General features: G+C 40.9%; 1 protein-coding gene and 1 long non-coding RNA gene across 8 annotated transcripts; one reads left to right on the forward strand and one right to left on the reverse strand.

Moving 5' to 3' along the window:
• The first annotated feature begins 400 nt into the window (after positions 1-400).
• tp53bp1 (tumor protein p53 binding protein, 1) lies at positions 401-26,129 on the forward strand. 7 transcript variants are annotated; one of them, XM_088371451.1, is made up of 30 exons: positions 401-503; positions 8,857-9,062; positions 10,792-10,873; positions 10,966-11,062; positions 11,139-11,191; positions 11,264-11,371; positions 11,491-11,610; positions 13,739-13,790; positions 13,869-14,020; positions 14,232-14,346; positions 14,431-14,525; positions 14,595-14,782; positions 15,380-16,445; positions 17,245-17,361; positions 17,448-17,630; positions 17,715-17,781; positions 17,936-18,031; positions 19,254-19,506; positions 20,277-20,336; positions 20,418-20,570; positions 21,088-21,311; positions 21,556-21,705; positions 21,868-22,259; positions 23,052-23,243; positions 23,438-23,611; positions 24,212-24,397; positions 24,476-24,570; positions 24,645-24,841; positions 25,581-25,717; positions 25,791-26,129. In XM_088371451.1, the coding sequence occupies exons 2-30, from the start codon at positions 8,883-8,885 to the stop codon at positions 25,991-25,993; spliced, it is 5,187 nt and encodes a 1,728-aa protein (XP_088227577.1). In that variant the 5' UTR covers positions 401-503; positions 8,857-8,882; the 3' UTR covers positions 25,994-26,129. The 7 variants fall into 7 exon arrangements, with proteins under 7 accessions (XP_088227577.1, XP_088227578.1, XP_088227582.1 ...); XM_088371452.1 differs by lacking the exon at positions 401-503 and adding an exon at positions 2,375-2,481; XM_088371454.1 differs by lacking the exon at positions 401-503 and having other exon boundaries at positions 8,223-9,062; positions 17,245-17,322.
• LOC148400212 (uncharacterized) lies at positions 6,756-9,074 on the reverse strand. Its single transcript, XR_015857586.1, has 3 exons — positions 8,920-9,074; positions 7,983-8,072; positions 6,756-7,822 (listed from the first exon to the last, which is right to left on the reverse strand). It is a non-coding gene; the product is annotated as an uncharacterized LOC148400212 (long non-coding RNA).
• Positions 26,130-27,247: the final 1,118 nt, after the last annotated feature.

Genomic DNA, 27,247 nt, shown 5'->3' on the forward strand with positions numbered 1-27,247 from the left:
AAGTTAATCCACACAGGAGTACGTCATCAGACAATCCCATTTCAGTCTTACCTTGTTTGATCTGTTTTTTGGCAGAGTCAAGGTGATCGCTGGTGGAAATCTCTCCAATCACAATCAGCATGCGATATTTATTGTGTTGTAAAGCAGCTCCAGCATGACGTTGATCCTGGTGCTCAACTGGCTTGGCTTGCTTTACTGGACTCGCTATGACAAAAGGAATTTCCATGGTAACAGTTGCACTCAAGGACGCTCAACTCTTTTCCATCTCCATGACAACTGCGTCTAGAGAAAGGATGTTGGGTGCAGGATGAACTGAGTGGACTTGTAGGTGTGGCCCTAGTGGAAGGAACATTTTTCATTGGATAACGTGTTATGTGACTATTTGATGTCACAAAGCATCACCAGCCGAAACAAAACAAGGGAATTGAAAATTTATGTTGATCAAATTCACGAGACATCTGAAACAAACATACTGAGATTTGAACAATGAAGATGAATATATGGTAGGAAGTCAATTTTTTTACCTCACTATTGACAGCATATGATAGGAAGTCAATTTTTTTACCTCACTATTGACAGCATATGAGGATTGATACTGTTTATAAGAGGATAATATTAATCATATGAGGGTATTGATTAAAAAAACATAGTTGTTAAAAAGGCAAACTAGTTCTTGGGATTATGAGAGTAATTAGTAACACTACACTCACCTCCCTTAAATTGCTCATGTATTGAACTTTATAAGACAAAATGAGCTGAAAATAACACTAAAAGGATCTATTTATAACATTGGCACAAATCGTACCAGGCAATGCAATTCTATGTGACTCTTCTTTGTTCCCATTGTGATCAAAACAATGTTTAATCTATGCACAAAGCCAGACAGACAACAGACGCCTTAATAAGCATAGGCATAGTTATTTTAGACTTTCTGGGTCATGTGAATAAGTTTAGTTTGTGCACCCCCTCCCCCAAACTAAAAATAAGCTCGTATTATAATCATCACTATATTAGACATTATTAGACAGAATTAAGATAGCCAACATTACAATGTACATCATGTTGAACTGAAAATATATCAACTATCGCCTCTGCCACCACTTGTTTCTTCCTTCAAATAAGTCGGTATATATAAGACAGTATTTGATTATGGGGTAAACTAGTGACAAAAACATAAACTAGGTAAACTTTTTGTTGCTTACCTAATTTGATTTATGTTGAAATTTGTTAGGCTTCTAAGGAGCATAAAAATCAAAAGAAGACTAAGAGTATTTTTTTTGATTGCTCAAACCACTTTTGGGTGCCGTTCTACCAGTTGAGATTTACTGACATAGCCGAATAGCCACAACATGATCGACTTTTTAATCTAAGGACCCAAATCAAAACTTTGGTTCCTCCCCACGGATCCAATTTACAAAATGTAGCATATTGCTTAGTTTACCGGCTTACTTAAGAAAAAAAGTCCCTTTTATTAATGTGACAATAATATTGCGTGACAAAACAGTTTAGCTACGCACTCCTAAATCTCTGATCCTAGAATTGGTCCAGCAAACAACCATCCACAATTAATCTTTAGTGAACCTGTTTCATGTATGTTTTTGCCCAAGTACAGGGAGAGGATGCAAACTCCAGACAGTAGGAGAGCCTCACCACTTTCAGGTTTTTTAGAATGTTTATTTTGAAAACGCTGTGTGATGTTTCCTTTAATCATACAGACAGGCATTTTTATGTAATTGCTTACTTGTTTATTGTGTACCATTATTTTCGAGAGTGCTGCATCTGCGCTTTGATTTTCCACCGGTGAGTCAGCAAAACGACTCTGTGTAATACACTGGCCTCTGCTGGTTAGAGTGGAAAGTGCTAGACGTTGTCATCAACATGAAAGGTGATAATAGCAGCGTGGAACTTCTCCCTTGCTAAAAGGAAATCTAAGATGCTATTCTTCACTGTTTTGTCGTATTTTGTTGTTGTTATTATTGTTATTAATATTTGTGCTTTGTCTCGAAAGTAATGAATGTTTAAAGTTAGGCACAAAAAGGCTCGGTACTTCTCCCTCAAGCAATGTTTAATTATATTAAAAAAAATCTTCTTGTGAAAGTAGGCAAGCAAATGAAACAATTTATTGGCTGGTTACAGTGCTTTAAATTCTTCTAAAGACAAACGAGACTTAAATTTTGAAGATATAGGAAAATACATAAATGAACATTACCAATTGTTTTAATTTACATTCATATGCATTATTTTGTAAATGGTCTTTGTTTGACGTTTATTGTGCAATGAGTGCGTTTGCCAGTAGGAAAAAATTAACAAATAACAAATTTGTTTTTAAATGCCGTTATATTTACGTGCACTGTGTGCGTGCACTCCACACCCTGACTGTTCTCCAGAGGAAAGGAGCAACGGAGCGATGGAGGACATGTTTTCACTGCGTGCAACGGGACACTGAAACACAGGAGTGGAATATTTGTATTGTCTTCTAAGGTAATGTTGTAAATGTTTTTTTTGTGGGTCGAACTATGTTGTCGAAGAGCAATAGAAGTGTCGTCAAATATCTCCCGCGTGAGCTTCAGCGCGTGCCCGTGTGTTCCAGTGGAGGGGGCGAACGTGAGACATTTTGGGTAATGGCTGAGCATTCGTCTGAAAACCTCTTTGGCACTGCCCTATATCATTAGATGACGATCTGGCACTTAACTTGGCTGGAGCGTCTAAGGTTACGTTGACTGTCGCATTCTGTACGGAATGTGCATTCATTGTGGCTCCCGTTATCTATAAACCAGAGCGTCTGTATGAGAGAACAGTGCAGAGCAATGTCAATACACGGCAGTTTAGACAAAAGACTTTGGACACACCTCTTAATCGATTAGGGAGCCTTTTTTTTTTTTTAACATCCTACATTTTAGACAAATACTGAATATGCTTCTATTTCAGCATGGCACACTAGTAATGAGCACTGCTCTTTTGAGATTTGGGGTTTAAATCTTGGCTCTGGGCTGGCTCCCTATGTGGCATTTATGTTCTCTCTCTCTTAATATATTTAGAATGGATCATTTGATGCCATCAAATGATGGGTTCAAAATTTATTCTGCATCCAAACCGTATTACCTATGGTTTATTAACCAGTTGTTGGTTATTTGGTATTGCGGAGTGATTAAAGGAAAATAAAACACAAACACTACACAACAATTAAACATTATCACACAGGAGGGGATTGATGTTGTACTCACCAGCCTTTTCAAAACTGATTCTGGTTTGGTTGTTGTTTGCAAATGTCTGATTTTGATTTTAAAAAGGCCCGAAGTCAGCTAGGATAGGCTCCAACACGCCCGTGACCCTCATGAGGAAAAGCGGTTCAGAAAATGGATGAATGGATGGAAAAAATATAATCAGTTTTCTTTCATGAACGACTGCACAAATCAGAGAATAATTACTTTTGTGATGCTGAAATCAGAAGATTCGGACATTTTAATTTAAAAAATGGCTGTAAATGATTAGTTGATATTTTTGATTAATTTGATCATCGATTAGTTAGGGTTAGATTAAAAGATTAATCAATTAATTTCAACACATCTATTCCCCACATGCCCAAATCATGCATGTGGTGGATGGTTGTCAATATGTGCCGTGTTATTGGCTGGCGACCAGACCAGGATCAGGTTGTCCTCGGTTCATAACTTGGGATAAATTCCAGCTCACCCACAAACCTAATAAGGACAAGTAGTCTAGAAAATGGATGAATGGATGCGTCCAATCTTGTTTAAGGATTTCAGGGAAGATTTTATTTTCCTCATTGGTGCAAAAATCATAGCATTAAATATGTGGAAAACTTGATCATCAAGCCCATCAAACAGGTTTAGGGTGAACTAGAGCAAAACAGACACTCTTCTGGGCAAATGGATAAAAATTCTCCACAACCAAACTCTCAGTGGGATAGCCATCAGTTCAGAAGCGGGGCTAGACAAATTGTTCAGGAGCGAGGCAATTTTTGAGCAAATGTACACCCTCTCCCATTCAACTGTTCCGCTCTCCATTGTGGTCCAAGAACAAAATAACCGAACTCTGGTTGAGGTAAAACATAATGACAATATAGCACGAGTAGCCAAATAATCGAATGTTCAAAGGCAACACAGAACATAATTAATTATTACACTATATGGTTGTTGCTTGCATGTTTATTGCAAACAAAACTAAAAATGAATGATCAGCCTCTCAGATGTTATTACTTTCTTTTCCTTAGCAGACCATTTGTCTTTGGGTTTAAGCGAAACAAGACATCCAGTGACATAATTTTGGATTGAAAACTCATCATTTTTGCCCAACATCTGATTGACATGTTTTGTGTCTGAAAATCTCCTGAAGCCCACAATAATCACACGATCACATGAACTTTAAATCAGACAATTTACTTACTCAGCAATGGACACTTGTTATTATTGCACACACACACAAAAAACAGCAAGGCAGTGAGGACAAATTCCGAGCAGAAAGTAAGGATCTTAAATATTTGTTTCTAGCATGTACAGCAGGTAACTGTGCAGTATTGTTATAGTGTTAGGACTCTGTTTGACATCATAGATGATGTTAAATCGTTAACTATTTCTGTGATGGACATCCGCATTATCCCATGTAGTAATGTAGTAACCACTACATTATCACCATGTAAATTTCATTCAAATTAATTTTCTTATTTGGAAGAATTAGTGTCTATGGCAGTGGTTCTTGATCTTGTTGGAGGTACTGAACTCCACCAGTTTCATATGCGCATTCACCGAACCCCGCTTTAGTGAAAAATAAAATGATTTTTTTCAAATTCAAGACATCAAAGTTTTTTACTGGTGCACAAAATGAGCCGTGCATGAACATCACCTTGTTCAAAGAACAAAACCAACACAATGCATGAACTCAAAACAAATGACATACCTGCAAATCAGTGTAACTTCTGCTGTTGCCTTTGCGAGACCAGTTCAGATATGCAGCATCACAAATTTACACGATAAATCAGGTGTGTTCGGACCTCCGCAGTGGAGGCTCTGGCGAACCCCTGAGACCGTCTCACCGAACCCCGAGAGTTTGATCGACCCCAGGTTAAGAACCACTGGTCTACGGTAAAATATATGCAAGTATTTTTGGCATGTTTTTTTTTTATCTCAAATATTATGTGATTGATCATCTGCATGTTCATTAATCAGTGAAGGCTAACGTTGAAAAACACATTAAGAGGTGTTGAAAAATCTATTGTTTGATTGCCAAAAAAGGCAGCATGTGGCGCACTGGTTAGCACGTCCAGTTCAGAGGTGCACGGTTTGATTACCGCTCTGGCCTTCCTATGTGGAGTTTGCATGTTCTCCTTGTGCCTGCGTGGATTTCCTCTGGGCTGCTCCCACATTCCAGAAACATGCATGGTAAGCCGATTGACAACTCAAAATTGTCCGTAGGTGTGATTGTGAATGTGAGTAGCTGTTTGTCTATGAGTGCACTGCGATTGGCAACTGGTTCAGGTGTACCCCGTCTGCAAGTACACACTACACTGCAGACTTTATTGAAAACTGTTAACAGCACTAAAAAACATACTTCAAAACGACCTCATTAAAAAAAATCATTACTATCGTAAATTAAGTCTGGACCGAATAAAAGATCAGGCACGGCATGCTTTGTAAAATTACATCTTAAAGCAGCCATTTTCTGGCAACACATTTTTTGTCTTGATTGATGTCTTGCTGTATTGAAACAACCTAAATGATTTTGCTTTGTGCTTCCTCCTCTGGTGTCTTGTGTGGTGTCTCCATGGAAACTGAGGTTATACAAGTGATATTTGATTGGCTGTTACGTCTCCAAATTATCAGCAGACTGGATGTATAAATAAAATAAAAATAATTTATGTACAAGTAAAAATAAATACATTCATCACTTTACATTTGTGGTTTATGACATGAATACATTTTGAAAAACATCCACATATCCAGTAAAACGAGTTTCAGTAAATGACGACGAACCTGCGCTTCACTTTTGTCCATCAGGCATATTTATACAATTTATAGATTAAAGGTATTTACAATACAGTGCCGTGAAAAATATTTACCTTTTCTCAAATTCTTAATGTTTGCATTAATTTCACTTGTCTTGAGATAACCAAACAAATGGAATGTCAGACATAAACTCAAACAAACTTTCAGTTTCAGATCAAAAGATAAATTAGAAACACAAGTTCAGAATTCCAGCTTTTATTTCAACTCAGGACATTGCACCTTTGAAGCCACTCACTTATTAAAGGGCTAGAGACATCCCTTTTTTTTTTCAATTAGAACGGAATTTGATAGAATGTATAAAGTGAACACATTTGGCGCATTGGAAATTAAAAATGGACACCGATTACTAAGAATAAAGCTGAAATGAAATGCCAGTTTATCGATCGGGTCCCGCACGAAGCCAAACTGGCGGGGCCATTACTGTGACGTCACAAGTTGAACATCTGGATGTCAACAAACCCAAACAACATGGCAGATGATAGCGACAGCTCCGTTTCTAGCGGCAATATTAGCATCATTTTATCCGATTCAGAAACCTCTTTTGACGCAGAATATGATGAATCTAGCAGTTCACTTGGGCTGAGCTGAGCACATTTTCTGAATTGTGCCCCTCCCGTCACTCTGGTTAGGTTGGCATAGTAAAAAGTGCTCTTGGGGGCTTTAGAGTGCCGAGTTGATCTCGGCACATGAAGACATGACCACCTGCAACGTTTGGTTTAGGTTTTATAAGCATTTTTAATTTTATTGCTTAAATCGCATTTTCTCGACGAGCTGAGCACGTTTTCTGAATTGTGCCCCTCCCGTCACGCTTCGAGATACTTTTCAAAGTCAGTCTCAAAGTCTCCTTTATTGTCAATTCCTCCGCATGTCAAGACACACAAAGAGATCGAAATTACGTTTCTCTCTATCCCAGGGTGACAAGACAGCGTTCACAACGCACATACAAGTAAACAACACAGGAAAAATAAAACAAGAAGATGAACAATAAGAGTGATAGCACGCTAGCCGCTCCCGATGCACAGCAGAGTCCGGAAAGATAAGACAGAGTTCACAACGCAGATACAAGTAAACACAGGAAATATAAAACAAGATGAACAATAAGAGTGATAGCACGCTAGCCGCTCCCGATGCACAGCAGAGTCCGGAAAGATGACAGTCAACCAGGCCACTGTGAACACGAGCACACAGCAGGCACGCACTGTCCGGTTCGTGGATCCTATCAGGCGAACTCAACCCATCTTGTCGTCCCGCGAACGAACTAGGCGAGCTGGGTTGGCCGCAAACATGGCCCGACGTCTCCGCGCTGGCCCCTCTTCTCTTTTTGTTTACATTCATTGAAGCTAAACGCGTACAACTTGAGACGTCAAGAGACGTCACTTCCGGCTGGCGGCTCGGTTGTCAAACTCGTCTGTGCGGCAAATTTAAATTATATTTTTCAGAGCAACAGCTTCCTTTTCGTTGTTTCGAGCGTCAATTTATATTTATAAGCCCATAAGCTAACTAAAACCGATTTATACATATACCGGTGTCTCTAGCCCTTTAAGTCTGCAAAGTATTCATTATTCATTGTGAAAGTGATTAACATTCAATATTTGGAGGCATAACCCTTACATGCAATAACTTCATCAAGTGACCCACTGACCTAACAAGACCGTTACATTCGTCATTTGAAACACTTTTCTAGGCCTTTACTGCAGCCACTTCTTCCTTCTCCCTTCAGTCTCCTCTGGTGATTGACATGGCAAGTCTTCCATTTAGTCGACTTGTTTTCGATTTGATGAATTTCACGCAGTATTTCCCTTTATCACAAAGAGTAGTATAAGTCATCTTTAACTACCTAAAAAGTGTTAACGGTACCGGCAACATTTTATATTGACCATTCTATGGGACATGCAAACAAGGTTCATCAAAGAGAAATGAGCATTGCGTTGCATATTGCTTTTATGGTATTAGTTGTACCTTATGCTATACAATTGTTCCATTATCCCAGCTCTTTCCAGTGACATCCGTCTTGTTGGAAATACAGAGGATTTTAATTTTGTCACCTCCCTAGCATAAAAAAAAAAAAAAAAAAACTTAAACAGTAATTCAAATGTAATCAACTCATAATGCAGGGGTGTCATACAAATTTTTTTCATGGGCCGCATTGTAGCCATAGGTTCTTTCGGAGGGCCATTATGACTGCCAACCCAAATAAATGTATGAGCACCTCATCTTATATACAGTAAAAGCTACAAAACAAACTGACAAATTACTCGTTTTCAAATCAGTAAAATCTGATCAAATATATGTAAAAAAAGATATTAAAATTGAAGACAATTCGCAATTCTAGGAATGACACACGAATTTGATGCACAATTTGTCTTCGCGGGCCACTTAAAATGATGTGGTGGGCCGTATTTGGCCCCCGGGCTTTGAGTTTGACACCTGTGTCATAATCTATAATATATTTTAATAGTAACTGGCTCAAGACATCTTACGGAACCAAACATAGAAATCGAAAGTACCGGATACAAATGAAAACAAATGTTCAGTAACCATAAAACCAATCAAAAGTAATGTTCGGTAAACATAAAACCAAGCAAAGGGTTTGTGACGTCACAGCATCGCTCAAGCCAATAGGCTTGTTTTTACCGCGCTGAGCAGGAACCGGTGGAGAGGGTGTGTGTTTACGTGCGGAACGAAATCGACAATACATAGCCACCTAAATAAATACATACCTATATAGGTCATTGAAACGCTTGTCTAATTTAGGTTAAGTAAGAAAACTATGTTCAAAGGATAGTAACAAGCGACTGGTTCACACATCCTTCTTTGTATATGTCGCACTCAGTCCGCTACTGATTACGGCAAGACCACATGGATCCCGACGGAAGTGAATTGGACTCCTGCCTGCCTCAGCCGGAGAATCCGTGTCTCATTGTGGAGGATTCACAGCCGGACAGCGTCGCCTTGGAAGACGACCCCGAGAGCAGCTACCGTGCTGTGCTGGCCCGACGTCTATCAAACCTGCAGCCCAGCGCATGCAGCCCGGTCCTGGTAAGCAGCGTCGCGACAAGAAACGTAACAATACGCCATTCTCGTCACGGCCATGAAGCAGTCAGCGACATGGAAGCCGTGCTCTTTTATTTACAGGGACGTGAAGAGTCACGGTTGACTTGCTGTTAAACCGCAAGACAGCTTTTAGTGTTTCGTGGTGGTTTGCTTTTAACACACATGATTCTAACCTTGCAGCCTTAACATTAGGTAGGCCTCCACAATTCATCAGGGCTAAACATTCAGCCTTTCGAAAGAAAATAGGCTCTCCAACCCTCCAGCGACCCTCGTGAGGATAACCGGTTTGGATAATGGATGGATGGATGTTTGGAAAGGTACTGTTTTATTGACATTGCATATGCAATGCAGTAGTACAGCACTTCAAAATGGAGATCTTGAAGAATAAAGTCGTTTCATTTGAAACATATCTTTGCGTCAATCTAAACACCATTGCTGTACGCTAAAGTACAATATCAACAAAGCAGATTTCTTAATTGTATTTCGTACTGTGTCAGAACTGTAATTACTAATGTTTGAATAACACTATATTACTAGGCCAGTTCATTGTGTTAATATTTTACAGAGATTGGTTTGAATAAGGGTGGCACGGTGGCGCACTGGTTGTTAGCACGTACGCCTCAGTTAGGAGGGTGCGGGTTCAATTCCATCTCCGCCACTCCAGCGTGGAGTTTGCATATTCTCCCCGAGCCCGCGTGGTCTTTCTCCGGGCACTCCGGTTTCCTCCCACATCCCAAAAACATGCTTGGTAGGCGGATTTGTCTCTGTGTGCCCTGTGATTGGCTGGCAACCGGTTCAGGGTGTCCCCTGCCTACTGCCCGATGACTGCTGAGATAGGGTCCAGCACGCCCGTGACCCCTGTAGGGACAAGCGGTATAGAAAATGGATGGTTTGAATAATCCTGGTCGTGTTCCCCTGAAAGGTTCTGCCATGGGAGACATCAGAACAAAAATAACTTTGGGCCCCATCATTTCAGTGCCTCAATTGATCGCAATCTATTTTTGAGGCACCCTGTTAATTGGTCACCAGTAGAATCTTGATCGCGTTTTGCTTCTTTGTAGTGCCCCTGACTCCATTCATCTCTTAACAATGTTCACATGTTATACCGTATTGGCCCGAATATAAGACGACACCGATTATAAGACAACCCTCTTTTTCAAGACTCAAGTTTGAAAAAAGCCTTTGTCTAGACCCTGAATGTAAGACGAACCCCCCCCCCCCCCCCCTTTTTTTCCAGTTTTATTTCAATGAAAAAAAAAGTCATATTCGGGCCAATACGATAATAGCTCCCAACTGTTTGGGTCTTGTGTACCCCAAACTCGGTCTTTTTAGCATGAGTAAGTACCCTCTTGCACACGTGTTGATGATTCTCAAAAAGTAGAATGTAGCTTTAAAGGAGAATCATTTTATTTTGTCTTCATTTTGAAATTTCCTTCTCAGGCATTGTCTCCTTTTTAACTCTGACATGCTGCCTTGAAACTAAATATGGGAAATAAGTTGAAAAAATATTTAATCAAAATAAATATTACGCCTGCCTTTGTTACATGCAAATCTATTTATCGCTAAAACTGGAATTTATTCCATAAAGTCCCCTGCCTCAAAACATAATCTAGATGCCTGAAGACGTTATTGGCATGTGATTTTTGCCAATGTGGACCCTGTCGCAACTTTAGAATTGTATACATGATTAACTTTTAATCATTTACCTTTCCAGGAGCTGATATCATCACCACCTGGAAGTAGAGGCTCTCAAAGCCAATCTGAGAGCTGCCGCAGTAACAGCCAGGCTGGTCCTGGTTAGTTTTTTTTCCCTAACAATGTAAGCATTCACGTACCTTGTATTTAACAGCCTTACAGAAGCCCTTCTCTTGTATTTGTTTATCTCTAGGCATTCTTGCTCTACCCAACCACAGTTCAGAATGCCAAGAGGATTGTCAAGAAGAGGAGAGTCAAGTTCTCACCATTAACCCGCCAAACAAACTAAAGTACCCATTGGCCATTGTTTTAGCAGATTGTTCATGCTCAGAAAAATATTTTTAAATTTCTATCTTAATATTTCAGGGCTAATGTGCCAATGGATTCTGATTCCACCACACCTTGTGAGCAGGCTGAAGGTAAGGAGCCTTGTCACATTTCTAGGCTCAGTAATGAATACAAGTTTACGCATTAACATTTTTGTCTTTCAGATGCAAACTCGCAGTTTGGTTTCCTTGCACTATCTCAGAGTCAGGATTTTGCTGTCAATGAACTGAATAGCCAGAAGGGAGATGAACGTGATAAACCTCGGACAGTCGGTGAGATAAATTCCAAATTAGGGATTAAGAATTTGATAATTTAGAGGAAATATGCAAAAAAATTTTATCGTACTTAATGTTTTTTTGAAAGTTTATTTGATAAGACTTTTGTCTTTCAGGTGGAAACTCGCGCTTTGGTTTCCTTCCTCTTTCTCAGAGTCAGGATGTTGAAGTAAATAGCCAGAAAGGTGACGAGCGGGACAAGCCTCGAGCAGTCAGTGAGACAGACTCCAAATTAGGTAATCAAAAGTTTAATAATTAGAAAAAAATGCTAGAATTATTATTATACTGAATAGGTTTTTGAAAGGGAGGGTAAAGTGAGCCAACTTTGGCACTTAAGTAATAGAACTGTATTAAGAAATGATATCAGTGCTGTAAGTCCCCCTTGAAAAATTGTATTTTGGAATAAGTGCCGTACACTTATTGACGCCCATATTTTGGGCCGAGTCTGCTTGATTTAACACAGCCTGACTATCTCACGGGAATCCTTGTGATATGTTGAAGTGCACCCAAGTCTTGATTTCACATGCTTAGATTCCACGCGACCTTTTGTCTAACGCAGTTTGGTTATGGACCCCAATTTCTTTTCGTTGTTAATACGTTTTCAAGTAGTAATTTAAATGGATGACAAAAGGACCGTACGAAGCTAAATGACGAGCGATTTGATGAATTTCCGTTACCAATTAAAAGGAGTTTGATAATAATAAGTCAGGCTGTTTGATCTTTATGACTGCTTTATTACAGTGTTACGGATAGCTTGGATTGTTTTTGATTTGGAAAGGGGGAAGTTCAACGAAGCACCTCATCCTCACAAGTCAAAGAGTGTGGCCAGACACAGTAGTAGAATAAGTGGCTGCTTTATTCTCGCTTCCATCCAATTCACACAGCATCAAAGTGATTTACTCAATCCGCCTAATATTGTACTCTGCATATTGATCACTCTTTTCATAAAATGTCAACTGACTTTGATGTGTGTGGATGACGGAAGCCAAACGAACCCCTTCGGCTGCCCAACAAAATGCCTGACCTAAATTAACGTAACAAAGGGCTCCTTTGGCTGCCTAAAACATGCCTTTCTAAAAGAAACAAAAAACAAGACTTTCTATACAATGCCCTGTCAGGGTTAATGCCATTCCCAAATTCTGGATCCCAGAGTCTGCGTAAGATTGAGATAAGTAGAGATGTCCATGTAAATTTTGGTGCCAATTCATAGCTGTTTTGAGACATTTTAATTGATAGTTCTTTAAAATTGATTTCCAATAGGGAAATTGTGATCCCTTCTGTGACATCAACTAAGACTTGGAGGGGAGGGGTGCATGCCGTTCTTAAAGACAATCTTTGTTTCATTATTTCTCCACAATGAATGGCTAAAATAGAAAATGCTATCTTTTTTCATTTTTCCCATAAAAATATGCATAAAATGGGTAGTTAGAAAAAATTAACAATCTGTTTGCCCTCCTTTTAAAGTAAAACTATGACAAGCCCCCGCTATGTGCGTTCAGAAATGACCCTGCCGCAAAACATAAAAACTGAGTCGTAGGCCAAAGGCACCAGGTAGGCCACAAGGTCCAAATAAGTAGCCCACAGGGCTAAATTAAAAATCGCTCACCACTGATAAAAGATTCATATTTTCTACTTGGCAAAGTGATAAATTAAAAACAAAAACAATGGCAGACATTTAGGAATGAGTTCTTGACTAAAAATAATATTAAAACAAACACATACGAGTCTTTTTATTAAAAATATGTAATTTGAGCAAATTCCATTTTTTAGAACCATGTATCAAACTTTGTACTAATCAGTGCCCAAGGAGTAGTTCTCACTTTCAAAAAGGTTGGTGACCCCTGCTTACAGTGGACCACCCCCCATACACATGGTTCATTCCTTGCATAGCCACCTATTTGTGTAATTTGTAAAATTATTTTATTTTTTGGGGGAGCTTGTGAGACAACCTCTGTTTTTTGTGGAGAATCCATATTAGTGTTTTTTTTTTTTTTTTTTAGAATTTTGGGGGTTACGAGTCCACTCCAATGCATTTCAGTGGGCATCAATTAAACATGGATTTCCACTATTAGGGAGCCCGCTTGGTGCCTATCCCGTTCAAAGCAAATTACATGCAAAGAAACTGACGTTCTTTGTAACTGGTACATTTTTGTCTCATGGTTGGTTGTGAAACATTGCTCATCATTGCTTATCCTTATACAACAAACTATAACCCCAAACAGTTTTATGGAATTTAAGATTCATTTTACAAAAGTATCCTTTGACAAAACAGGATTAATTGATTTTTGGGGGGCAAAAAAGCACCATAAAACTCTCATAATCTCTGCTGACAATTTAGGGTAAACATGTCCCCCTTTCTTTCAGAGCACACCATCAACACTGTGACGTCGCAGGATCTGATATGCAAAGTAGTCAGGTATATAACCTAATTTTTCATTTTATTCTGTTCATCTGAGATGCATTTGCCAATTTAAGGTTGTTCTATATCCTAAAGATCTGAAGTGAGCTCCAGCAGCCAGTCAGAACAAACACTGAATGTTCAGGTTCTGCTGCAGTCACAGTGCCTCAAGGACGCTGGTGAGCCAGAACAGCGGGACAGTGGAATGATGTCATCTCAGCAGGACATGTTTGATGCCGACAAGTCAGGTATGTCCCTTTGCACGTGGCATTCATTGACAATTAAGCAGACATTCAGATAAGTTTGATTCGTACCGTATTTCCTCTACCATAAGGCGCTTTGGGTTAGCATTGACTGCTGGATTGCTAGCTTTGCATGCTTCTTAACTGGCTGCCGAGACCACCGCTTTAGATCAGAGCGTCCTTAAAAAATTAAACTATTGTGTTTTGTTGCCCTCAGGTGCTGCAGTAGACAGTACAGTGCAACAAGGTTACTCCACCTCAACACCAGCCCAAACCCCCCGGCTATTGCATCTTTTTGGACAGGAATCATTGATACAGCAGAGCTTATCACAGTAAGTCACATGACAATTATACATTATGTGGCGCAAACAACCACCACAGAGAGAAATGATCTGAAATTGTCAATTACCCACTAGGAGCTCTGTTGATTATGTTGCCCCAACCCCAGACAACTTTCTCCACGCACCTTTGATTGTCCCTAACTCACCAAGTGGAGCAGAGAGCCAACATGGTAAGACAAGATTTTGTTTTAATGAGAATTCCCTAAATGAAGTGAGACAAGCAAGGTTTGCTTTGTCAGGTGCTGATGAGTCCATGGATAGCCTGCAGCCTACAGAAGAGCGAGCTGCTCCAAAGGAAGAAGTGCCAATGGAAACAGAGGGCTCCTCTAAACCACAACTACCCACCTCAACTGCTGTATCCCAGAGTTCTTGTTGTTTTGTGTTAGAGAAGGCTCTCTCTTTACCTTCTCAGCCAGAGTTCTCACACGTATGTACCACATTTTATTAGTACTCGTATGACTTGCTGTTTCTTTGTTTTTTTGGGCCATTAATGCACCAGTCAAAATGTGCCGCATGAGGAAGAAAAAAAGTGGATCCGAAGCACAAGTCGCATTTTTGGGGGGGATAATGTATTTGACAAAAACAAAGACGAAGAAAAGTTACATTTAGGCTGGCACCCAAAATCCCCATTCCCCAATTGTGTTCTCGGCTGTAAACGAGTTCAAGTTTATTAGAAACTTCCTGTTTTTCTTTTTCGTTCAAAGGGGCTAAGATTAAATGGGAAACTGTTGCATTGTAGGAAAAGGAAGAATCCTCATCACTTATTGTGCCTTTTGGTGCTGGATTTACTATTCATAGCACCAAAATAGTTCACAAATCATCTTGAATCTTTGTTTGCCCGTTATTAAATTGTTTAGCCACAAGAATCAACCCCAATGAGTCATCAAAATGAAAGTTGTTACTTCATATATTGAGCACTGTATCTCTGGTTCTGGCGAGCACTATATTTTGCAGGTGTCCCAAATTTTGTAGTAGCCCTCTGTCCTCATGATTTATTGTTTGTTTTTGTTTTTGTTTTTCTCAGGACGTGTTTGTCCCAACACAGAGTCAGGAGGCCCCAAAGCCATCTGCTAACAAGACTGAGTCCTTTTCTGTTGAGTCTCCTCGCAAGGAATTGTCGTCTGCTTTCACATTGCCTTTACAGCTCTCTGTGAATATGGATGATGACAACTCATCCCAGAAGTCAGAAGAGATCACGGAGGACACCCAGGATACACAGATTGAAGAACTGGAAGAGCAGTCTGTAGTAGATACTACTGACTCGGCGTTCTCACACAGCGATCAGAGGATTGAGTGCAACGGTGTCCGTGCTGAATCACAAAGTGCCCCCATTTCTAAACCATGCACTCAGCTCTCACCTTTCTTGAATTTACCCAACCTGAATGTAAAACCATGTGAGACTGCTATCAAGGAGTCAAGCCCTCCTACATTTGTGTCCTGTTCTCAATCCAAGATTCAATCTTCAGATGTGATTGTAAACAGCTTTGTGCTTGAGACTTCGTCAGCAGTGACTCCCTGCAGTCTAAAATCGCAGCCAGTCATCTCCCATATGTCTGTTATGGAGGTGGCAAAGAGTGGCGTGAATGCAGCACATTGTGTACAGTCTCAATCACTGTCACAGAACTGTGGATCCATTGGCAGTCCGATGAGCAAAGTTGAAATTGATGAACCTGCAGATATTGACCACGCTTCCTCAGAGAAGGAAGAAATGGAGATGGAGGAGATGGGCAAAGATGAAATTGATGAACCTGCAGATATTGAAGATTCCTCAGAGGAGGAGGATGTGGCAATGGAGGAGGAGAGTACTTTGGGAGTGGGGGCTTCTTCCAATATGGGTTTAGTCCTCTCTCAAAACAAGCTGATGTCTTCTGGTGACAAGGAGGATGCATATGGGGATGAGAGCATTGTTACTGTTGCAGAGAGCAAGAGAAACTCACAGGATCCTCCCAAAACACCCTTGCAGCTTTCAAAAGCCACTACTCCCGGTTCAAGCACAAGCAAGGTGTCATCTACGTCAACTAATGGCCATGAGCTCATGGTACAAGAACCAGACATGCACAGAAGCAAGAGGTTCAGTGATAGCTCAGGAGGTAGGATGGCCACATTGTTTAAGTTCATATTAGCAACTTGTGACTGATACTGAGGTGTGACTTGAATTCAAATTAGAGCTTGGACTCGCACCCAAAATCCTTCCAATCATGTTGATGGCAACAAATGAATTCACTTTCATTTTGAAACTTCTGCTTCTCATTACTGCTTTTTCTTTTTTGTTTCTTCATGGACTCGAATTGAATTGTGGCCAAACGGTAGAAATCTGGTCAGTTATTATGCCTTTTTGGTACTGAAAATTGTAAAAAGAAAAAAATTGTGTATGCTGCATGCTAAACTAGCAAGCCAGCTGGTGTTTGTTGCTTTGAAAAACAGCAGCAAGGTAACATGTCACATTATTTGCCATGACTACTTTTCTTTCAGTTCTTCTAATTTGCTTTGGTGGTTAGCAAATTCCTGATGTATCACTACCACTATCACATGTGGCATTTACCACGAGGATTTACTATCTATAGTACCAAAAGTTAACAATAACAAACCAGAATTTTCTTTTTCCACAATGTGGTGCAAGATTCTACATCAGCTAAGCCCTTTTTAAACAAACAAAAAATCTCTTGTTACATTTTATAAGTGAAAGCTTCTAATCGAATCGGATCTCGTTTGCGTTCGCTCATTCTCGTCACCATGATTAAGAAACGGGGATTTTGGGTGCCAGTCTAAGCTCGACTGTTATTTGTCTCGGTTTTTGTTTTTCAGTTTCAAATACCCCTCCTAAAAAAATGTCACTTGTATTTTTAAGCATTTTAACTGGTAATCTTTTTCTTATGCTTTTTTTTCCAGAAATGTCCTTCCATTTCACACTGCCTAAAGATGGTGAGTTCATCGGTCCAGTTGTTGGAGCAACTCCCCCGATTATCAGTGAGTTGAAGGGGACGCTAAGGCACAGCACGCCCATTGGTGTGTTCCTGTGAAAAGCATACAAGGCAATCTTAAATGTCAAGTAGCGACATTATTTTTAAATCGAGCTTCTTTCACTTATCTAGAGACATTTAATGAGAAGACAGTGACAGACGATGTCAGTGCTGATGTGGTGATGGCAGCCAAAGATGATGTTCTGGAAGAATCTGGAGATGAGTTGGCAGAGACGGGAGACACGAGGCTGAGTTTGAGAATGAAGTTAGTGACCCCGGTTGAAGAGGGAAGCTCGGACCGATTCAGTTTGCAGAGTAAGCATATTTCGTCTCGGTCGTAATTGTAGCCATGGATACTGCATTCAGAGTATTTTGTCAGTAACTACTCTTCCTCTGCAGAACCAACACTATCAGAAGAGGATGAATCTGTTGCCAAGGTTACCACTGTCACTAAGGCTGAAACCAGGTACCATAGTTACTGATGCATCACTCGTCTTCACACTTTATTACCACCTCATACATTAGAAATAATAATTAAATTTCCACTGTGGGAAAAGATAAATTGGTTGGCCACATTGTTGTGAAAACAGTTACTCGAATAATAATTTCTGTTCCATCAGTCCGTCAGTATTCAGCCGTGTCAGGCAAGTGCACAGACAGCAGGAGGCAGAGGAAGAAGATAGCAGTCTTCCAAGATGCAACAACACACCTGTTAGGTGAGCTGGAGATTGAATTGAAATGGGGTAAATGATAAACCGGTGCAATTCCTTTGGAAAAGAAGTGTTGTGAAAGGAAAATGTGTTTTTAGTACACACAGGGCCGTCATCTTCTTAACGTCATCTTCACAAAGGATACTGCGCTAATGTCATCAGCGCAAACACGCCCACAAAGTTAAGACAGCCTAGTGCAAACCCGTTTTACCCCCGTTTGCACACGAAGAAAAATACACTTAAATCTTGATTTTACTCGCTTTGATCCTATTCGACCTTCTATCTAACGCACTTTGGTCACGGACCCCAAATTTATTTTTACAAATACATTTTTAAGTAATATTTTAAATGGACAATATAAGAACTGTATGAAGCTAAATGACTAGCGCGTAAACCTTAGCGCTAGTGATTTGATGAATTTCCATGACCAGTTTAAAGCAGTTTGATAATAAGATGTCGGGCTGTTTGATCTTTATGACTCCTTTATTACAGTGTTACAGATAGCTAGGATTGTTCTTGATTTGGAAAGGGGGAAGTTCACGGAAGCACCTCATGCTCACAGACACAAGTCAAAGAGTGTGGTCGGACACAGTAGTAGTAGAATAAGTGGCTGCTTTATTCTCCCATCCAATTCACATAGCATCAAAATGACTTACTCAAGCCGCCTGATATTGTCATCTGCATATTGATTCTCTTAATAAAATGTCAGCTGACTTGAATGTGTGGTGAGCATTCACAGTGATGGACTGCAAACGGACCCTTTTGGCTGCCCAACAATAGTATTGCCTGACATAAATTAACGTAACAAAGCACGTCTTCCGCTGCCTTTAAAACATGCCTTTCTAAAAATAAAAAAAATAAAAAGACTATGAATCGTGCTTTCGGGATTAACGTGATTCCCAAATTCTGGACCCCAAAGGCTGTGTGAAATTGGGGTACATATAAATGCAGGCTGTCTTTAAATTTTAGCAGCCCCTTTGTGTTTTGTAATCAGTCACCCTACAAATTTTTATTTACTTTGTAGATCTAGATCTTGGCACGGAGTGCGGGATATTCAAATATAATTTTGCTTTAGTGTAGACACAGTTGATTTCTTTCCTAACCAAATTTTTCACACAAAAATGAACTAGTACAAGTATTTGTATTGTATTTGTATTTATAACAAGTATTTGTTCATAAGTCTCTAAGTGTATTTCTGAGGTTTTCTACAATTTTTTCACTTTTGTAGGGGAGAGCTCTTCACCTCACTACCCTCACTACGAAAAAGATCTCGGACAGCCTTGCTAGGATGTGACAGCCTGCCCAATAGCCAGTCAGAGTCTTTACAACTGGAAGTGTCGGCAGTGCCACAGGAGGCTGCTAGACAAACGGAAGCTGAGCAGTCTGAAGAGAGGCGAGGACCAGAGCTGTCTGTCCCAAACCAAAAGGACGTATCCCAGCACACCTTAGACAACACCGTTACTGCTCACCCATCCAACAAGGTTCTTCAGTCACTATATATACACGTTATTAACCTAAATTAACTAATAATTAACCACTATGGTGGACATAAGTTGCAAGCAAGTGCGCGTGTGTACTGAAAATAGTCACTTATGTGCTGGATTCAATTGCTTCAGCGCGCATTTTCAGAGCAGCCCTTTGAAAAGTCAAAGTCAACAGCCACACTGCTTGTGTGAAACTTTTATTTTGAAGATGGCATCGTGGCATGGATTGAACAAACATTACGATGGCTCGACATCTCGTTGCGCTACCGCTTTGATAGTCTGACAAAATATGGTCATTATGTAAAAGCGGTCTGTGGTGCAAAAAAGAGCACTAACAGCTTAAATTTTTAAAATGTGCTGTAAAAAAACTTGCACTGGTAGCTGTTCTTAGCAAATCATTACCAGGTTAAATTCCTCTCTTCCCTCGGCTGCACAGCAAATACCAATGTCGCTTGCCGACCACAGATGACGTTGATGCTATTCACTTAAAAAAAAAAAAAAAAAAAAAAACCTGATATGGTCAGAGAAAATAAATGCAAAATTACATTAGTCATGTGAAAGTATCAATTAGTTGTGAAGAGATGTTCAGATTTTTTTATTTTTTTAAATTGGTTATGAAAATAATACATCACTGATTCAAAAAAGGCTTCTGCCAATATCCAGATGCATTTTTTTAATTAAAATTGTATCTATATTCAAAATATATCTTCAAATGTTGATTTTTTTTTTTTTTTGTACTTTCAACCAACTTGTAATACGTTTGTCAGCAGGCAGATGCCCATAAGGCCAGCTCAAGTATACAAATGCCGTGCTCACCAGCAGGCATGGTGCGTACCATTGTTGTTTTTCAAATGAAAAATCAGCTATATTTTGTTGAATAGCTAACTTTGATCTTTAATCTTTAACAGGGCGAACCGGAGACCTCATCTTTTCGAAGAAAAGATGGGCCCTCCCACCGCAGACACGTGCGCACCATCCAGGAAGTACGGACCACCATCACACGGATCATTACAGATGTTTATTATGAGGATGGCAAAGAGGTGGATCGCAAAGTCACAGAGGTTAGTGAGTCACGTTGTTTCTTTCACCCACGAATGTCTTCCTTTCATGAAACTTTTGTGTTTTGGGGACACTTGATATGTTTAAGCGTTATTGATTTTAGTGCAGGCAATACGACTTCAGTGACAGTGAATTTAAGTATGGGTTGTAGGTAATGTACACTGTGATTGACTGACGACCAGTCCAGAGTGAAGATTCCCTTTTGCCCAGTCAGCCGGGAAAACCTTCAGCTCTCCACTGGCTGCTCTGTTACGGAGTTGTTGCTTCGTCCGCTCTAAATTTCTGAGCGACTTTGGTTCCCTGCCCCGGCCTTCTTGAGTGATATTTGCATGTTGTCTTCATGCTTGCGTTTCGAGTTCTGACTTTCTCCCACATTGCAGAAACATGCCCATTTTGGTCAGTAAAGACTCTAAAGTACATGTGAAGTGCGCTGAATACCATTTGAATGCGCTGTACACATTCACACATGTAGGTCATCCTATTTAAAACCCAAAATAAGTGTCTTGTCATTGTTATTAGGAGAGCGAGGACCCAGTGGTGGACTGTCAGGTCTTGGACAATGACATGTCCCCGTGCCGCACAATCAGCAGTTCCCTAACATCTGGCGACCTTGGTGACATCAGCTCCTTGTCATCCAAGGCCTCCAGCCTACAGAAAAGTTCTGGGGGAGCACGCAGCACCACCAGTGGTCTCTCCAGGCCAGAGTTCATCATCCCACCCAGCCGAAGCGCCAAATCTGCCAGGTACTGGTTCATCTTTGATCAGAGCATGATTTTCAGATTTTCTCTACCATAGTACAGCATGGGTGAAAACACCACCTTTTCCTGTGTCACTCCTTCACCTTCTTTGACTAACACCCTAATCTCTCAGTGATTCACTAATCGCACCTCCCAGGCTTCAATCTGTGGTCACTCATTATTTGAGTGACCTCAAATCGGTGCCTGTGCAACCTGACTATCTCTATTTGTCCCCTCTGTGTGTCTGCAGTCCTAAAAGGGGAGGCGGACAAAAACAGAGGGGTAATAGGGGTCAAAAGGGAGGGTCAGTGGTCAAAAAGGACAGAGGTACCCCTGAGTCTGGGGCATTAGTTTCAACCACCCCCAGAGGACGGGCTAAACGTGGTCGACCCCCGTTCAGGTGAGTGCTCTCAGAGGCTCGCCATGCATGTTTAACACCACTCAAGTGAAAGGGCACCTGCTAATCTACACTTTTCTTCTCACTAACGTTCCTGGTGTTGGTTATTTATTTCCGGTGTTGCTTTTCAACATGTTTGGTTTGAGCAAATCCTTTGGTTTACAGGGGAGGAGGTGCTGGCTCATTGCTGCTGCTCAGCGCTCAAGGTCAGCCCCTGTCTTCCTCAGAGGATGAACCTTATATACCTCCCCCACGCATCCCCGTCAGCCCCACCGACGATGAGGTCCTGCGCCACACCAACTCCCCACGGTCGTCCCCAGAGGAGGCAAGCTCAGCCGGAAGTAGCTTTGTGGGACTGCGAGTGATGGCCAAGTGGTCGTCCAATGGCTACTTCTACTCTGGCCGCATTGTCAAAGATCCTGGCGAGGGGAGATTTCGCCTGCGTTTTGATGATGGATATGAGTGTGAAGTGGCGGGAAAAGATATCCTGCTGTGTGATCCCATTCCACTGGAGACTGAGGTCACCGCTTTGGTGGAAGATGAGTTCTTCAGCATAGGTAGGTAAAGTAGAAAAATGTCAACCCACTACACGCTGCTTTCCCACCGAACTTTACGTGATCGGATATATCTGACTTGGACGTCGCTCTGTGGAGTTTTGCTCCCTCTTTTTACCGCCCAACTGTGTAAGGGGCATAAAAATGAGGATGAGGGGGAACAAAGTTGATCAGTTTTGAACATCTTCATCTTAAATAATCTTGCTTCTCTGAATCTGTAACTAAATTAGTTCTGGTTGCTGCCACCTTTTCTCAAATCAAATTAGTTACACCATCTTCACTGGGTGGGTTTCCGTCTACCTAGTTTTATTTGAATTTTCAAGAATAGTGAAACTAAACCTGAATGGAAATGCTACAAAATTTACCCTTTATAAACCTATCAAAACACGGAAATGTCATTAGTTTTTGCCACCAGTATCAACACGACATCCCCATGAATGTTTAATTGCTAAAAATAAAGAATATATTAGGCTGAGAGACGGACAACAGTCTAGTGGCAGAGAGACGCTATTGTATGCTGCCATCTCATGCCTTCATCTCATGCTGCCATCTCATGCTGCCATCTCATGTCGTCCTCAAAACGGTGATAAGTCGCATGTTCATTTTGCACATTTTCACAAAATTTGCTGGAATAAGACATTTGAATGGAAACTCCTCTATTGTTGGTCAGCAAGACCAGCAATGGTTTTTTGAGGTGGAAAAAACAATGAGGCAAGTAAGCATTGTTTGTGCAGCGGGAAATCAGTACCATCCTAGCGCATCTTGATCAAGTGTCTCCTGTGTCTGTGTTTTTAGGTGTGGTGAAGGGTTATAAATCAGAAGGCCAAGACCTCTTCTACAATATTGAGAGGGAGGGCCAAGAGGAATGGTACAACAGGACTTCAGTCATCCTCTCGCTGGAGCAGGGAAACAGAATGAGGGAGCACCACAGCCTTGGTCCCTATGAGCCCTCCACTCCCCTGGCCAAGGCCTCCGACATCAGCCTAGGTAAGTACCATCACATCACATGCGCACTTTGCAAGACAACAAAATTAGCCTTGAGGAATAATTCCCTCAAAACTTGTGAGGCCTAAATATCAAAGAAAGGAATTGATATTTTTTGTTTTCTCTTCAAATCTACACAATGAATGTGTTGAGCATAATGTTTTCTTTTTAGTGACACAATCCTGTTCACTTTGCAGATAATTTGGTGGAAGGCAAAAGGCGCCGCAGAGGACCCCCTGTGGGATCAAACACCCCTGACCAAAGTTCTTCCAGCAGCCCACGTAAAGCAGGCCCCTCCACTAAGAGAAGGCTGCGGGTCTCTGATAATGAGAGCTCGCCGGCCAAAAGAAGCCGCAGGGGCGCCAGAGCCGGTACAGAGACTCTCTCACAAAAAACATGTCTGGAGGGGAGGGCACGTCGTCATACTTAAAGTTTAACGACCTTGGTTTTTTTTATTTTTATAACAATACCTGTGATTTTATTAGATAGAGTAACCATATTTATACTTTACTAGTTTTAAAATAATTGTGCTGATGGTTTTAATAGGTTCTACTTGGTGCATTTTAAAATATTGCATTAGTTTTTAACTCCACTCTTGGGAATTTTTTCCCCCAATTGAATTATGATTTTTAAATGATTGATGTTTTTAATATTGTAAGATTTCAAATGTGTGTTGGAATTGGTAATAAGTGTGTTTTGTGCTGGGACATTGGTCTTATCCATTCGAGTCCTTCCTACCATGCTGTATGCGGGCTGCTGCTGCTGAGGCTTATTTGGTAATGAACAAAGTTTCCACTGGTGGTGGTTCACAGGTGGAGGGAAGATGGGAATAAATAGAAAATGCTGGTCTTTCTCATAGCAGTAGTCCACTACAAGTGATTTTAATGATTATTTTTCTCCTGATTTGGGTGAACTAAATGAAACAATTTGCATTTTGATACTGTATATGTGACTGTACTGTTGTCCTACAGCTCAGCGGGCCGGTGTCTGTAACACGTCTGGCAGTGGCACAGATGTGGCCGCACAGCCAGGCAATCTGGCTGAGACTCACGGCCCAATGCCTCAGAACACATCTCTTTTCATGGGCTTCGCCTTCATGCTCACCGCCTCATCTGAAATGGACCGACTGAACAATATACTCATTGGTGATGAGGAGGGTGAGGCCGATTATCCTCAGAGCTGGTGTAACCATCCCAGTGGCCGGCTTGACATCTTTGTCTCTATTTTCCAAGCAGATAATGTTCAGACTGGCCCATTTAACAAAGCATACACGGAGTCCCAGCTACTGGCAGGTGGAGGCTTTGTTCTGCCAGACTTCAATGAAGAACAGGTAAGTGCTGTGATTATATGAATATGCGCATGGGTCATGAATTCAGCCTCACGTGGCTCTCGTCCTCCCCTCAGTGCAAGGCGGCCTACCAGAGCCTTCTCATTGTAGACCAGCACTGCCGTACCAGAAAGTACTTGCTGAGCTTAGCCAGCGGTGTGCCATGCGTGTCGCATTTTTGGGTGAGAGACTGCTGCAAAGACAACAAACTGCTCAACTATAGGAACTATCTGCTACCTGCTGGTTTGGGACCAGATGGTGCCATCGTGGAATGGTATGAAGAATTTGTTTTTGAACGTTTCGAAGTATTAGGGGTATATATCTCTCCAACAAAAGAATTTGCTACAAATTTTGATACATAGGGTTTGATACAATTTAAGTCATTTTTATGTTAAAGTAAAATTATTTTGTTAGTTTTTAGGGGATTTTATCTCACAACATGATTGAACTTGTCCATGGGTTCAAAGATGACTCTCCAATAAAAGAATATAATTTTAAATGGAACAATTCAGTTTGATTCGATGCAAGCAATTTCTTTTAAAGCTAAACTGATATTTTGATTCCAAACTTTTTTTTTGTTTGACAGATCATTTGGATCCAATATATATATACATATATACATATGGTCCAATATGCAGTAAATAATTTACTTGTTGTATTCTAAAAAATCTTTTAAAATGTTGTTATATTGCCCATGTTACGTTTTACAATTATTGTCAACCCGTGTGCCGTAACAAATTATAGTCAATTATTTTGACCAAAAATATATATTCTACGAAAGCATGTATAGTAACAAATAAAATGCTCTTCCAGTAGATGACAGAAGGTACATAATTAACCTGTACATGCACTGAATGATTTTAATAAGTGGTGTGCTATAACTTTTTTTTTTCTGATGTGCAGTTTAAAAAACATTTCTTGCAACTATTATTTTATTTGTTGCTAATATAAAACATTGCAATTAAAAGAAACCGTTGAATAGCAATTCTTAAGTAGTATATTTCTTTTCTCAGGCATCCTCGCTGCAGTCCTTTCAAGGACTTGCATTTTTTTCTGGTGTCTGAGAAGCCAGAGGAGCTTTGGGCCCAGCTCGTCACTATGGGTGGCGCTTCCTCCTTCCGGCATTTCCATGCCGATAAGGACGGCTCTGGTAAGATTGACATCAACTACACCAATACTCTGCTTTGACAAAGTGACCAACATGAAGTTTCCCCCACTCGTAGACGTTCCTGCAGGAAAGTTTGATGTTGTGGTCGCAGACCATTCTTGCCCACCGCTCATAGAGAAAAATGTGACATCACTTCAAGTGCCACTGGTGTCTCCCGAGTGGCTCGTCCAGAGTATTATCTGTGGGGAGTGTCTTGGGTTCCAGAGCAAGCCTCAATATCACCACAATTACTCCTCGACATCACCATCAACATCATAATCATAAGATACTGTACATGTATGCTGCTTTTAACCGTTATACTCACCGTTCAGCATTTGTTCTGTTGCATGCCTACTGTACATAACTTCATTGTGTGTTTTTATGGAAGAATAAATGTCATCCTTGTTTCGTTTTAGTCAATTGATTTTATTTTAGACACAAAATGTTTCAGTATATATTGTTGTTGGCTTCCGTCAGTCTCGAGAGACTATGGATTATGTGCCTTGGTGGTCATTGGTTGCTGGACCTGCAGTTCCTTCTGTGACTGAAGAGTCCAATTCTGGAGCCGCATGCCCTGTTGCAGATGTCACAGCTAAAAGCAGTAGAGTTTCGGGGTAGCTGAGCATCTCTTCTGTGTCTTTGAGCCCTTTTCTCTTCCATTTTCTTCTCTCTGTTCTCTTCCGTTTTCTTAATGACTGATTTGGTAACGGCTTTCCACCCTGAGCGATCTGCGGCCAGTGTCTCAAATTGTGCTGGTGCGATGTTGCCCTCCTTCAAGCTCCGTTTACAAACATCTTTGAAGCGGAGAAGTGGTCTTCCGAGTGGTCTAGAGCCAGAGGCGAGCTCACCATACAATGTCTTTGGGAAGTCGACCATCTTGCATACGGGATACATGGCCAATCCACCGCAGACGTCTGTTTGTAAGAATGGCAAACATGCTGGAAAGTCCTGCTCTGGTCAAGACCTCTTTGTTGGAAACGTGATCCTGCCATGAGATGTTGAGGAAGCGCTGGTGAAAACTGTTCAACTTGCGTGCCTGATGACTATACAGCGTCAAGCTCTCGCTCCCATATAGAAGTGTATTCAGCACGCAGGCCTGATACACTGAGATCTTGGTTTTAATGGCGCGCGAGCTATTTTCCCACACCCTCTTTGCTAGACGGGCTAGCACCGATGAGGCCTTGCCGATTCTGACATCGATCTCTTTGATGAGGCTGAGACTGTTAGAGATGTTGGAGCCAAGGTAGGTGAAATCTTCGACCACATCGAGGCAACAGTCGTCAATTGAGATGTGAGGGGTAGAGCTGACACCTTGGGCTAAAATGTTCGTCTTCTTTATGCTGATTGTCAGACCGAACTCTCTACAAGCATGGACGAAGGCATTTATAAGGTCTTGGAGGCCGGCTTCGGTATGTGATGTCAGTGCCGCATCATCCGCGAACAGCATTTCACGAATGAGAACTTTGTGCACGCGTGTTTTTGCTCGAAGGCGAGTAAGGTTAAATAGGCTGCCATCACTTCGGGTGTGCAGGT

Source organism: Syngnathus floridae, chromosome 3 (genome assembly GCF_059516105.1).
Source record: "Syngnathus floridae isolate MCC-2025c chromosome 3, RoL_Sflo_1.0, whole genome shotgun sequence".
Lineage (NCBI taxonomy): Eukaryota > Metazoa > Chordata > Actinopteri > Syngnathiformes > Syngnathidae > Syngnathus > Syngnathus floridae.